Below are 15,000 nucleotides of genomic sequence, written 5' to 3'. Positions count from 1 at the left end.
TTTGAGTGTTGCAAGACTTTGGTGGTGGTTATGGTGTATGTCTTATGATCCAGTCATTGGACAGTGATATGGTTATTTTGCATTGTGTGCATATTTATTTGGCCTCATTTGCAAGTGTATGCATTAGTGAGTGTAAGTGTGTATGCATGCATGTGTGTGTGTGTATGCATGTGTGTCTGCGTAAGCATTTTCATGTGTGTGTTTGTGTGTGTGTGTATGGTCAATTTAACAAGGTTGCTGCTTACTTCATTGCAATGCAATGGTCATTGCATCATTCTTTGCATTAGCGAACATGTACAAATCTGTCCCGGATATACTTACGTAACTTGCATTCATGTTTGCAAACTAGGGTGTATGTATATTTGTGTGTGTGTGTGTGTGTGTGTGTGTGTGTGTGTGTGTGTGTGTGTGTGTGTGTGTGTGTGTGTGTGTGTGTTTGTGTGTGTGTGTGTGTGTGTGTGTGTTTGTGTGTGTTAGTGCTGAACGATTTGAGGAAATAATCAAATTGCGATTATTTTGTCCAATATTGCGATTCTGATTTATTATGGATTTTTTTTAAAATTTATTAAGTTCCTTATGTTCTGTATTATTCACTAAAAAGGCAATAAATTGTTCAAAAATAATTGTATATATATATATTGTACAGACATTTAATGCCAAATGCCTGGTGTGAGGTCATCAGTGTGGCAGTATGGCTCCATCAGTATGGAAGAGTGTGCTGCCCTCGAGGCCCTGGGAGCCCCATTCAAAGGCCCCTGCGACCCACCCTATCCCTCACTATCAGACCACCCACCCAGGGATGGATTGGGATCAGCTCTTGGCATGCATTCATTTCCATTGCTCCTGGTTGGTACTGATCTCCTCGCGTGCGCCAGTGTTCCCAGGGGATGAGAGAGCTCTCATCTCGCCGTCCTTCTCTATATTATAGATCTTATGTATGTTAGTCTGCCCGAGGCTAGTGGAACCCACACAAAGAAACACCTATTTAACATCTATCTTCTGATGACAATGAAAGGAATGATAAGAATTAAAGAGTGTGGAATTGAAAGCGAGATACAGACCTCGTGGTTTTTCTTATGAATACCACGACAGTTATTGATTAGGTTAGTGTTTGATGAGGGCATTAAACCCATAACCTTTCAGCTGTGTGTACCTGTGTTTCAGAGGAGGGCCAGACAGTGTGCGGGGCCCCGGCCGACCTGCGGGGCCGCCGCGTGGCCGAGGTGGGGCCGGGGCTGCGGGCGCGCTGCCACCAGGCGCTGGGCTCCTGGGACTACCTGTTCTTCATCCTCATCGGCTTCGTCATCTTTGCGGCGGGCACGGTGTCGGCCTGGGGGATGGGCGTGGTCATGGTGCTCTACGAACGCTACGTCAAGCGCAAGGACGCGCAGGGCGACCCCGAGGGAGGGGGCCGGGGGGAGGCAGAGGGGGAGGGGGGCGAGCGGGTGGAGATGGGGCGGACGGGACGGACTAGCTCCGAGGGCAGGGGTCACCCGGGAAACGGGGACCGCAAGGCCTCTCATGGGGTTTGATTTTGAGTCAGTTTTGTACTGTTGACTTGACTCCCCCCCCCCCCCCCCCCCCCCCCCCCCCCATACGCGAGCAGCGTCACCCGTCGTGCCTCCGATGAGCTCGCCCAGGATTGGCTGATCGCTGGACGACTGCTGGACCTTTAAGGAGACGTGGACCAGCACAGGAACACCCAGAGGGGGGCAAGCTTCAGACCGTGCGGAGGTGTGAACACACACTCAACGAACAGCTACATTTATGCATGCCCTTACATAAATACCTACACACACATACATACAAACCTCCGCCCCCACACACACACACATACATGCACATACATACTAGCTGCTGTGTTCCGTACTGGATGCTTCTCTGTGTTGATTGGCCTGGAAGTGATCCCCAGGCCAACCAGGCCAATGTTAACGTGCGTTGGGGATACGATGGAGCCCAGCCTGTTCTTAGACCACATGATCTACTTTTGTTTTGTTTTCCCTACAGCCTATGTAATCCAATCATTTCTTTGCATGCACCGGAAAGCCTTATTGGGTCATGTCCAGTACATTGAATTTCCTAACTTGATATGGAATGTCCTGCTTTCTATTAAAATGGTAAATGTACTCCATTTATACAGCGCTTTTCAAACCAGTGGCAACTCAAAGCGCTTTACAATGCTGCCTAACATTCACCCATTCATAAACACATTCACACACCGACGGCGGAGTCAACCACGAAGGGCGACAGCCAGCTCATCGGGAGCAGTTAGGGTGAGGCGCCTTGCTCATGGACACCTCGACACGCTTTACACGCTAGCAATAGCCGGGGTTCGAACTAGCAACCTTCCGGTTACAAGTCAACCCGCTCAACCTCCTGGGCCACTGCCACCCGAACATAAAAGGTAACATTTGCCTCAAACAAGTGTTCTCATAAATGTTACGGTTACGGAGTTGATGTTGCATGAGAGGCAGTACTCTCTTATTCTAGAAAATAGAAAAAAGCAAAGCGTGCCGGTGCCCATCGCTCATGGCCCATTCCTAGTGTTAAAGGGCCCTGAGCCTCTAAAGGACAAGGAGAACGATCCCGGACCCAGAGGGGGGATCCTGGAGACGGGACCAGGAGAGGAGAGTAGGATCCCTACTTCTCGGGACGACCGGGAGAGCGAGGAGTGCGAGGGTTCTGAGGAGTGCGATGCCCAAAGCACTCATATCAAACATATATTAACCGATTGAATCTAGGTGATTTATGGTGAATATTGGCTTCTGTTTACACTTGGAAAGGAGAGAAGTAAATCTTTATTATTTTTACTTTTGGAAAGAGTATCAATGCTACCACTAGCACAACACACTTTTTGCATTAAGATTGATTTCGATTATTTTCAAACAAATGCACCAATCAATATGCAAATGGGAAGTTCTATAATGCATTTATAGTAAAATTGCTGGGTTGTTTTTTATCAATATGGAAGAAGTGCTTCCAGGCCTTGTGTATTTAAATCTACTGCATGTCCTTCCTGCCTACCTGGTGGCTATGACTGTGACTGTTATATACCAGGTGATGATCTCACTCTGCATTACAGCAGGACATACAAATAAACAAGACTACAGCATCACTGCTTTGGCTTCTGCGAAATTACTGATTTCCATTTATTTCACGCAAAATGTGAATAAATGCACAATAGATCTGCAATAGCGAATCGCAATTTATTTGTCATTTTAAAGTTTTTTTGTTGTTTTTATAATAATCTGCTTCCTCTTCTTTTTAGTGCAAGAACCAAACAGGGGTATTGTGATTGTGAACGTATGAGCATTTGTTTATGTCGGCTGCATTTCCAAATCACACTAGAAAAAGTTCTAGTGTGTCTAGTCTAAAAATGTGTAATTATTCTAAATCCATCTCCATCACATGGGTTAATGGGTTGTAGATACACTTCCTGTTTGGCACTTGAACATCCGGTCACTAACAGCCATATACATAGGTTATTCTAAATAAGGCTGTATCACCTATCTCTTCCTGTTTATAAATCAATTCAGCTGCGTTTGACCATATCAAACGTCAAATCTGATATATTTGTGTGTATGTGTCAACATGTGTCTGTGTGTGCGTGTGTGTGTGTGTGTGTGTGTGTGTGTGTGTGTGTGTGTGTGTGTGTGTGTGTGTGTGTGTGTGTGTGTGTGTGTGCACCTGTGCATGCATATGCGCTCGAGCACCTATGTGCCCATAGCCATACATGTACAAATATACACATGTGATACGTCATGCTATGACCGATGCCCATGTTTAGCAACATACGTGTTCAGTCACAAACATGGCTGCTGTGTGGCTCCCTGAAGGAATGTGCCCTCGTGCCTCAGGGTCTCTCAGCCAGGATGTCCTCCATGGCGTCTGGACCATAATGTTCCTCAATGCACAGGAGGAGTCTGCCACATGTAGCGCGTCACCAAAGGAGTACTAGAATACATGCGTGTTACGGTGTGAACTTGATGAATTCTTGATGAAACCCCGATGACCGCATGGAAACGCTGCCGTGAGCGTTCACAGCAGACTGGTGGGGTGGGGTGGGGGGGGTATCAGGTTTGTGAAAGCATGCCAAGTAGGATATCTGAAACCTATAGGCACGGGATGAGGCTAGGTGGAGCCATGGAACCGGATAGCCTGATGCCCCATACACATGTCTGGCTGTGACCCAGATAGCCGGAGGGGGAGACGGGGGTCTCTTCTCCATCTCTGTCTCCATGAAACCCTGACATGCTACCGTCTCTCCCCAGCCCCCTGAGCTCAACAACGGGGAAGTAAGAAGCCTGGCCCTGTTGTATGTGTGTGTGCACGCACCCACACACACACGCACACACAGAACCAAACTTCATCAGAACCAACCTCCGCTCCAGCCTCCATCCAGGGCTGGTTGTTGCTCCGCTGAATGTGCTGAACGGCAGCATCTGCTGGATTCACATTCTGCAGAATTCCCATTCTGCACTTTCCTGGAAACTATAGTTAGGTTACATATACATGCACACACATAGACGTATGCACGCATACACGCATGCACACACGCACGCACGCACGCACACAGGCACATAAACACACACACACACACAGACACACACACACGCACACACACACACGCACACACATAGACACTTAAACGCAATAGTCAAAGCCTAAATATGAAGTACAAATGCAATCAGTAATCAATACAAGTTCTTTGTTTAGCAGACACATCCCTTAGAATGCCTTGTCATTAAGTGAGCAAGTAGGAGATGTGCTTCATCAGCAGAAGGGCTGACTACCGATAGGCTGCGGACACGGAGGACACACACACAGGCCAGGGATCTAACCCCATAACCCGGGGACTATCCCGCCTATTTGAACATGTCCTGGTGCCTGGGAGACAAAGCTGGTGCCTGTCTGAGTATCTGGATGGAAGGATCACTGTCAGAATTGTGGCAATCCCATGATTTACTTGGAGCCACTGATGGAACACGACCCACAAACGGTGGGTCGTGTTCTCGACCCACCGTTTGTAAACCACTGATCTATGGCCTTCTCAGGGTCGATGAGCATGGTTCATTGGCATTCTGCATCCTCTACTGTGCACCTTGTGACTAGACCCTACTCAAATACCTTTGATTCAATGCGAAATAGAGTTGGATTCAATATAATCAACATGACTAAACCATAATTTATATTTTCCAGGGAATTCTGCATCCACACGCATCACTCACACACACACGCACGCACGCACGCACGCACGCACGCACACACACACACACACACACACACACACACACACACACACACACACACACACACACACACACACACACACACGCACACAATAAAGGCAACAAATGCTCACAATTTTAAACAGTTACTTGTTCTTGTGGCACAGGACGAATACAGTTCTGGGAACACATTTTATGCAAACCTTATGGTATAAATGACCATAAAATATAGATTCTCCCTCTCTCACCCTCACTCATTCTTACTATTCACTTAAATCTTCCCTTGAAATCAATGTGTCCTCGTTGTCCCAGCAGATTTCAGCTGAGTTTATCTCTTTAAACACCAATAACAAATGACTCTGTCTGTTGGAGCATCGATCTTACTTTCTACATGAATGCCCATGGTCACACTCAGCAAAGTCATGTGAGAGGGTGAATATGTGAGGTTCTCCATCAACCCTCCCAGATGAGACTATGGGAGGGAGAATATCAGAGGGTAAGATGGATATGGAATGGTAAACATAGTTTACCATCAGTAGGGGGAATATGGTAGGGTGAATATGAAAGGGAGAATATGTTGGTGTGACTCAGAGAGGTTAAAAATGAGGGTGAAGATGTGAGGATGACTATGGTATGGGGATTATGTTAGATAGACTAGGAAGGTGGATAGGGTTGAGGGATACTGAATACTGTAAGGTGAATATAATTTGTTGCCTATGAGAGGGTGCATTTGGGTGATTGTTCGAGTACCTCGACAGCTGCCCCGGACCCCCCCTGGCTGACCCCACCTGGCTGACCCTTGACCCCACCTGGCTGACCCCTGACCCAACCTGGCCGACCCGGTCTTGCTCGTTCGATCCTCGGCTCTTGCTATCTGAGTGTCGAGGTGTCCCTGAGCCAGACGCCTCACCCTGACTGCTCCCGACGAGCTGGCTGTCGTCCTGCGTGGCTGACACCGCTGTTAGTCTGTGAATGTGTGCGTGAATGGGTGAATGTTCGGCAGTATTGTATAGTGCTTTGAGTGGCAACCTGTTAGGAAAGCGCTGTATAAATGCAGTTAATTGAGCGCCTGTTGGTCCCAATTCTAGATCAAAATCCTGTGTAGCTATTTATATCATGTCATATTTATTATATATCCATTTGTGTTTATTTGTTTGTTGTTGTTTGTTCCTCTTTTGTAGCTTTGGGTATTCAGAGAGGCTCAAAGGTTGAATTTAATCATGAAAGGAAAAAGCTGTTGACCTTATGACACAAAGAATTCAAATGTACTGATAGACATGTGACTTTCTATTTTTATTTTCTCCAACTTCAAATTCTGCTGTCAGAGGTGCTCAGTTGTTCTGCTCCAATAATACCCCCATAGGGTCTTCCCAGGGTCACTTCACACCGAGGTCACTCTGCCGTTTGACCCCCTGCTTCTCTTTAAAGTGTCCCGTGGTTTTAAGAGGCGCCAGGGGTTAACGCAGTCATTAAATAATGGAAACAGATATCCACACCCCAGGCAGCAAGAAGAGAGCTAGCTGGGAGTTCTGGGTAAAGTTTTACCTGGTCAAATCACAAACACACACAACGGAGACTGCATAACAATCTTTATTGTTACACAGTACAAATATTGATGCCTTACTCATAAGCACACACAAATTATAGGTGGTCCTTAGCAACATTTGCTAAACCACAGGTAACATACATATGTATCCTTAACTCAAAAGAGCATTTATAGTGCGTACGTGGGTGCATGTGTGCACTGTCAGACAAGGTTGCATTTTTCCTTTGGTGGCAAATCGGCGTGGTTTCAAAGAAAGGTTAAGCGCCTTCAACACGTCCTTTCTGGAGGTTGGAGACCCGTTGGTAATGTGTTCCACTGAGTGCAGTCTGCCCGGCCTTTGCTGACCTTTACACAAGCAGCGGAGGCCGGAGGGTCCGCTGGCCCCTCTGCTAAGCTCAGCAGACCACACTAAACCACGCTACAGCGGCTCAGAGGATACGCCACACTCACAAGTGCTGGTCCGGAGCAAACATCCGCAAGCACCCGATAATCCACTTTCCAAAAGGAATTATTATTAGGAGAACTTAGAATAGACTGGATCACGGCTGTGAGCCTCTGCTTCAGCCGTGGCCGCCCTACGTTAAGCATAATGGATCCTGTTTCTAGGAGACTCAGAATGACAGATATATCATAACACAGAGAGAAGCCCAGATTAATTATGTTCATTTGTGTGTAAGCGTTCAGGTAAGATCCTTTTATAACAGCGTTGTTAATCTCTCGAAGAATGCAATATGGTCTTTCTTTGGTTGCTTCAAATAGACAGTTATGAATAACGAATGTGTCACAACACACGCATGTTGTAGTATGTTACTGTGTTCCATAGCGTTAAATTGTGTTAGCAACCTCTAGTGGTGTTCTTAAGAATGACGCCCCACCCAGTTTGGGTCAGTCACAAACATGGACATATTTATTTGAACAACACTTTGTTCCAAATAGTGCCAAGTTCAACTAAGTGTCAAATACTACAAATCCCATTTCATGGGAGCTTAAGCCCATGCTAGCCCCGGCCTATAGTATACCTCTGGTGCATGGCTGGTTTCAAACACAACAGCTTAACATAACGCTCATAACAGTTACACAACGATGGCACTCAAAAAGTATCAAAAGGTTGGCGTAGATCTTGACCATGGGGATAACAAGCCCCCCTCCTACCTAAAACTTCGCCCCAAAACACATTTAAAAAAAAATAATTGGGGTTTGAATTTCCTCTGAAGCAGCAGGATGGCTGGCTCTGTAAGTGCTGCCGCTGCTCCATGCCAGAGATGATGTCATACCGCAGCTTGGATGACATTTGTAACTTCTGCATTTACTGGTACAGATCACCACCCCATTTGAAGCAGAGGCTGAACTGCCACCACCAGGTCTTCAGCATGTCCAATACTGAGTACAGCTACATGTTGCTGCTTTAAGTCCAACATTTCCCATATTGATTACAGTTATCAACATGTTGCTGTAACGACAGAAACACGTGTGTTGAGTAATGAGTTAAATACCTCTCGAGCCGTCATTAGCGACTCTTCAGTCTCCAGAAGGGCCGAGGGAGCACTCTTTGTGTGGAGGGCCGGGCGGGGTCATCTGGGCCTGCTGCCGGGCCCCTACGAGGTGCAGGGTGAGCCGGGCCAGGGCCTGGACGTCAGCGTGGGTCCCTGGGTGGAGAGCCAGGGCCTCCAGGAGCAGCACCACCCCCTCCTGCTGGAGCATGGGGCTGTAGTGAGGGGCTGGGGGGGGGGGGGGGGGGAGAAACCAATATAAGACAGTACTGCTTCTGTTTCTTTGAAAACCACCTCAGTGAAGTTGGGTCATTAAACGCCTTTTATCCTCAAGGACCTCAATGGACAAACTTTTATGTAATTTCCACAATTTCTACATTTCTTACACAACATTACACGCATGTAGGATGATATTAAATTTACAGGGTTCATTTAGCAGATGCTTTTATCCAAAGCAACTTTTATAAATAGTACATTTTACAGTAAAGATGTTCATAAAACCAAGTACAAAGCACTAACAATCGTTAGGTTAACATCAGAGAGCAACCGAGCATTAAAACGCCTTTCTTGTGTCAAGCGTCCTTGGGTTCCCTAAAGCTGCTCGAAACGGGGAGCATCTTTAACATTATGAGCTGTACGTCGGCAGCGACCCCCTCCCCAGGGTCCTCCAGAACAGACCACCACAGCAGGGCATACCGTTGTGACTGCAGACCAGATGCAAGGCCCAGGCAGCCCACAGCTGCACCCCGGCTGGCTGGGAGGTCCGGAGGAGAGGCAGGAAGGGAGTGAAGCACCTGGAGGAGGAGGTCAGAGGATGGAGGACACCATGAGACTTACACACCTGGGGTACGCTGGAGAGTACACCATCATTGTATTCTCACCTGTAGGAGACCATCTCTTTCTCGGCTGGGCTCCAAGTCATGACCGTGAGATGCTGTAGGAGGAGGAGTTGGGCACTTAGGAGAAGTTCTTTGTATGTTGGAATGATTTGAATTTAGGTCAATGTGTGAATCAGAGAACAAATAAAGCCACCCTGATGGAAAACTCGCGCACACACACACACACACACACACACACACACACACACACACACACACACACACACACACACACACACACACACACACACACACACACACACACACACACACCCACCAGCTGTTGGTGAATGGTCTCCAGCAGCTCCTGACGGAGGGTCCAGGCCTTGGGTCTGGAGGAGAGCTGGGCGAGGAAGCCACCAGCAAAGTACCTGACCTCCACCCCCACCCGGGGGTCGCCCAGCACACTGAGGACGTAGTCCAGCAGGTCCTCCTCCATCAGGTCCCCCTGCAGCTCCTCCACCTCAGCCAGATTGTTCTGCACTCAAAGGGTCAGTCCTTCAGTTACCAAAACGACTCTAGTGGGGAAAATCCGTCCCAATCTGGCAACACTGAGTGGGGGATGAGCATGAAGGAAAGCCCCCTTACTCACCAGCAGGCCCAGGACCTTCTGCTGGACCGAGGGCTCGGAGCAGTAGGACTGCGACACACAAAAGGGTTTGATTTAGAACGGGGGAGGAAAATAGGAGGGGACTAAATTAAACTCAGAGCATTCCCGGAACGGACTGCGGTTCCTCCCAGGGCCTCAAGGGTACACAGGCTGTGTGGACAGACTGGGGGAAAGGGGTGAGAGCACAGGTAGCACACACAATGGTTCGCTGCTATAGCATCCTTCTTCAAGTCTCATCCCCCTAGGTCTGTGTCCACTTCAGGGCCAAGGGCTGCTTGCCATTCACTTCCCAGTCCTCTCTCGACTGAGAAGGTTCAGCTCTTAGAGCTGGCCTCCTGGAGCAGTGGCCTCATGGCCGACAGGTGTTCCCCTTGTCAATCATGCAGCAATATGGATTATCAATACATTTCCCCATTGTGTGTCTTGGAGGGAAAGGGCCTTCGCTCGTGTGGAGGGTCTTGGAGGAGGTCTTGTAGGAGCTCTTGAAGGAGCTCTTGAAGGAGTTTCATTTCAACCATTACTTTGGACATCAAGCAGGTTCCCAAGGGATTGGGCTGAAGGGAGTCTCCGTGATAAGGAGTGGGATGAGAGCGTTGCCCTAGGAGGCCTTTGGGCCTGTGTTATGGCTGCATAGTGCCGGCAGTAATCTTATACAGCCTGTCTCATCCCTGGCCAGAAGAAATGAGCCAGGGCCCTTTCATAAGTCTTGTTTATGTGCCAGGAGCGAAACTCAGGGGACGGAGGGTGTTAGCTGTTGGACGCATTCCCCTGCCCCTTCATTAATATACCGATAGAGCAAAGCACTTTTCACAGTAAAATGAGGATATGGGACTCCATACCAATAGTCCTTCCAATGTAATTCACGTTATTATGTCCGCCGTGGTCCTCTCCCATTACTCTGTTTCTCTCTCATTCTGTCTCACTGTGATACGCTCTCTCACTGCTTTTATTTCTGTCCCATTGTTATCTCCATACTTCATCACAAACTACAGCATATCAAAAGGAGGAGTTTCCCATACCTTCCAGTCATTACCTGTGACCACATACTAAAAGGAGCAACCTACTGGCTGTGCTTCCTGATCAACGCCTCAAGTACGGTGAGAGTCGGGGGTCTGGCAGGGATGAGGAGGAGAATAGGATGAAGGCCAATCCAGACGAATTGTTAGATCAACTAACTGCATCTTTATCACACACCGAGGGCCGAGTCAACCACGCAGGGCGACAGCCAGCTCAGTCAGGGTGAGGCGTCTCGCTCAGCGACACCTCCACACTCAGCTAGGAGGAACTACCAACCTTCCAGTCAACCCGCTCTACCTCCTGAGCTACCTTGGTGTGCATAAGTCCCTACACACATGAAGCCCAGCGGTCCGTTCATCTCCCTCAGGCTCACCTCCAGCACCTCCACGTACAGCTCCAGGCCCTGGCACTGGACGAAGTGTCGGCCCGCCGCAGGGCTGCCGTCCGTCAGGTTCCACAGAGCACTCAGGGCGAACCTCAGAGTGTTGTCCACCACACCCAGGGAGGCCCGCTGCTGCACGACGCCCAGCAGTTGCTAAGACAGAGAGAAACAGAGAGTGAGAGACACACACACACACACACACACACACACACACACACACACACACACACACACACACACACACACACACACACACACACACACACACACACACACACACACACACACACACACACACACACAGTGTAAATGCCCAAATCAAATGTGATTAATGGTATGAAAGTGTTGAATCTGGTGTTGTGGATCCATGACACTGGTACCATTTAGGTGGAGCTAAAATATGCGTTGAGGATACTGAATATGAACAATAATATAACATAAACAACCTACATTTAAACATTCAGATATAAAGTATGTGTGTAAAAGTATGTATAAATGTAATGGTTAACATACCCTGATAATGGAAACATCTGTGCCCAGCTGTGTAGTTTCCTCTGTGGATAGCTAGGGAGGAAGTAAGGAATAAAGGCAGGAAGCAACGACACAAGGAAAGTCTTTCTTAGATCAAACAAAAGGGTTGAAGACGCAAGATGCAAACTCAAACACTTAAAACACTTCTTTTAATAATAAATAATAATACCATTAAATGATACAATACTTTTTTCTTCTAATGCATCCTTTACGTGGCATACAGGCAGAGTGGGGTGGATGTTTCATGAAGCAAAGGGTTGTTTACCAGATATAACTAGGAACATAAAACAGGCTGTCTGCAGAGATTTGCTTCCATCTCTGCATAGGTTGATTGTTGAACAGAAAATGACCACTCATAGCTCAACAATGTTTTTATTTCAAAATTTGAATGTGCAACAGTAGCAGAAATGACCTGAAACAGGGGCTGGGATTATAATTAAGATCAAATTAGAGTTCAAAATTATTTGTTATTGAACATGTTGTGTCATTGAAGAAAACCGTTTAAACCAACATTGTGATCAGATGTTATTCATATTTTATAACCCGGTGCCCACTAGTCCTACCTTGGCAACCAGGACAGAAATTATTGCGACGGCCATCTTCTGCAGGGTGGGGTCATCATGGCTACTGAGCCAGGTCATTACCAGCTTGGTGGCCAAATACCTGAAACATTGAAACACATGTTAATGCCATGTGGATGCCATGAGAGAAACATGTGCAATGCTCGGAACAGGAATTGAATTGATTGAATAAACCCTCTCTTTTGTTACAACCAAGTTAGAAGTCTCGTTTCCATTCAAAAAATGATCTTCCACGATTCTGGATTTAGTTGTGGTCACTTGAGGAACTACAGGAAGTAATTTCATGTGATCTCTAAACAGGGAATAAGTGAGCTTGGCATCATGAGCTGTATCTGAGCTGAAACTTTCACGTTACTTGCATAAAATGTGATGATTGATGAATGAAGATTTCTGAAATTGGTGCTGAGGCCTTATTTTGCATGCTGAAAATGTTTGCCTCTTGGACCCATAATGTCCATCAGGACAGTACAGTAAAAATTTAAAAAAACATATTTTTCCGAACCATAGCTTCAAATGAAAAACAGTTTGGATAGACATGATCTATGGACTTGCCAGAATACAAATCAGTGAATTGCTATTGCTTGCTTTCAAGGATTAAACAGTCAGAATATGTGAGGAGGCATATTTGTTAAGAAAACTACATCCAACAGGCCAACGCTATAGGACATGTGATATAACAAAGTGTGTGCGATGTCCGACCTGTTAAAGGAGATCTCCAGGAGGATGTAGTCACTGCAGAGGGCCAGGATACAGTTCTTTTGAACCTAGAGGGGGAAATAAACAGCATGTATTTCCAATGACACAATAATGGAAATACAGGGTGCAATCATACGTTTGCACACCACAGGGTCGGAGTTAATGTGATAGAACCTCACAACACCATGTGTATAAATCAAGCCACGATAATTGTATAGAAACATTTAAGTAAATGAGAATGTGTTAGCTGAGGAGTGCTACCTGTGCGTGACTGGGGAAGCTCTGCATGGACAGCAGCAGCTGGTCGACTGCAGCCGCGAGCAGGCGCGGGGCCATGGCCTCGGCCAGGTCCTGGGTGGTGAGGCTGAAGACGCACGCAGACGCCACCAGCTGCACCTGCAGCGAGGAGGGATGGCTCCTCATCCCCGCCAGCACCAGCTGGAGGTCAGAGGTCATCAGACCTGTTATGAGTTTACTCTGCGATGCAATCAGGTGAGTGTCCGTACATTTGGAACCAGCCGTCAGAAGAGTCCCGCCGGTACCTGGAGGAGGTCCTGACGCGGCGTGCTGAGGTCGACTGTGAGGTTGTAGAGAAGGACGAGAGCCTCGTGAAGAAAGCACTCTCTCTCTTTGTACCTCCTCAACGCCTCACACACCTGAGTCTCATTAGCATCCCCGGTCACCTGGACAGACACACGCATAAACAGACACACACACACACACACACACACACACACACACACACACACACACACACACACACACACACACACACACACACACACACACACACACACACACACACACCCACACACACACACACACACACACACACACCCCTAAGGTATATCCAATGTACTGCTAATGCATTGTCTACCTGTAAAATAAATCAATAATAAATTGTTCATATTTGGACTATGAACACTTTAACAGAGAATTATTGAGTCTTCACTGAGACACAAATTGAGTCACAAACCTCATATAACAACAACAACCTTTGTGTGTACCTTCAGGTTCTCCCGTGAGGTCAGAACCTCGCAGGCGCTGCCCCCGGTGGCCAGGAGGCCGAGGAACACCAGGCTGGGCCGGGCCTTCACAAAAGCCCGGACCACCCGCTCAGTGACAGCCTTCCTTCCGGACACGTCCAGGGAGACCAGCGCCGGGAGGATGAGCCCCTCCTCATCAGGGGCCCCTTCCTCATCAGGGGCCCCCTCCAGGAGCCGCTGCACCACCTCATCCACCTCGCTTGAGTCGCATGGGACGTCATCGGCGGCAAAACGGTCGTCGGAGAGATCCAGATGCCTCAGCTGGCTGAGCCGGATCAGCACAGAGGGGACACCGGGGGCGGCCGGCATGACAACCGGTAGCCTGCGCAGCCCATGCAGCCCGTGGGCGGTAAGGGACCTCAGGGTGGCCCGGCACCCAAGCAGCGGCGCCAGGCTGGTGACGGCGCCGCGGGAGAGGTCCAGGCTCTCCAGCAGGGGCAGCGAGCAAACCTCCTCCAGCGCGGCGTCCGTCAGGCCCGTGTCCGCCAGGTTAAGCGTCCGCAGGGCCCGCAGGGAGCTGAAGCCCCCCACAGTCCGGACAGAGGGGCCCGCAGCCCGGACCGAGGGGCCTCCGTCCGGACCCAGGGGGTCCCAGCCCAGCTGCAGCCCGGCCAGAGACAGCATCTGCAGGCTGGACGTGAGCTCCGGGTTGGTGAGGAGGGCGGCGAGAACCTCGGCCCCGCTGGCGTGGCCCTCGGCGAGGCGGGAGGCGTCGAGTTCCTGGAGGCGGTGGGGGCAGAGGGCCAGGCGGAAGGCCCCCGGGGAGACGGGGCCGCCCCTGATGAACGCTCTGCGGAGACGGAAGGCCTTGCCGTCGCGGAATATGGCCACGGTTCTGTCATTGAGGAGGCCTGGTGGCAGGAGGGCGGGAGAGGCAAAACAGAGTAAAGAAATGTGAGAACAAGAGAATCAAGCATTCAGTATCAAGTATTTATATTCATACCACTGCCTGGTCTGAATATAAATACTTCAGACCAAGTTATTTTTTTTTATTT

General features: G+C 48.5%; 2 protein-coding genes across 3 annotated transcripts in view; one reads left to right on the top strand and one right to left on the bottom strand.

Annotated features, from left to right (window-relative positions):
• LOC115549672 (leucine-rich repeat-containing protein 52-like) overlaps positions 1 to 1,584 on the top strand; it is a 7,295-nt gene extending 5,711 nt beyond the window's left edge. Inside the window, exon 2 of the mRNA XM_030364997.1 lies at positions 1,165 to 1,584. Within this exon, the coding sequence (XP_030220857.1) occupies positions 1,165 to 1,532 (368 nt within the window). The 3' untranslated portion in view covers positions 1,533 to 1,584. The remainder of the gene's footprint in view (positions 1 to 1,164) is intronic.
• A 5,254-nt stretch (positions 1,585 to 6,838) lies between these two features.
• LOC115549675 (protein zyg-11 homolog) overlaps positions 6,839 to 15,000 on the bottom strand; it is a 9,582-nt gene continuing 1,420 nt past the window's right edge. For both annotated transcript variants that reach the window (XM_030365007.1, XM_030365005.1), the window contains 12 exons: positions 13,967 to 14,856; positions 13,502 to 13,642; positions 13,221 to 13,397; positions 12,963 to 13,027; positions 12,246 to 12,345; positions 11,665 to 11,715; positions 11,143 to 11,304; positions 9,735 to 9,782; positions 9,420 to 9,620; positions 9,146 to 9,198; positions 8,961 to 9,058; positions 6,839 to 8,492 (listed from right to left, as the gene is read on the bottom strand). In XM_030365007.1, the coding sequence (XP_030220867.1) occupies positions 8,293 to 8,492; positions 8,961 to 9,058; positions 9,146 to 9,198; positions 9,420 to 9,620; positions 9,735 to 9,782; positions 11,143 to 11,304; positions 11,665 to 11,715; positions 12,246 to 12,345; positions 12,963 to 13,027; positions 13,221 to 13,397; positions 13,502 to 13,642; positions 13,967 to 14,856 (2,186 nt within the window). In that variant the 3' untranslated portion in view covers positions 6,839 to 8,292. The remainder of the gene's footprint in view (positions 8,493 to 8,960; positions 9,059 to 9,145; positions 9,199 to 9,419; positions 9,621 to 9,734; positions 9,783 to 11,142; positions 11,305 to 11,664; positions 11,716 to 12,245; positions 12,346 to 12,962; positions 13,028 to 13,220; positions 13,398 to 13,501; positions 13,643 to 13,966; positions 14,857 to 15,000) is intronic.

Source organism: Gadus morhua, chromosome 8 (genome assembly GCF_902167405.1).
Source record: "Gadus morhua chromosome 8, gadMor3.0, whole genome shotgun sequence".
Lineage (NCBI taxonomy): Eukaryota > Metazoa > Chordata > Actinopteri > Gadiformes > Gadidae > Gadus > Gadus morhua.
The sequence above is the reverse complement of the archived record's forward strand: the minus strand, read 5'-3'. Positions and strand labels throughout refer to the sequence as shown.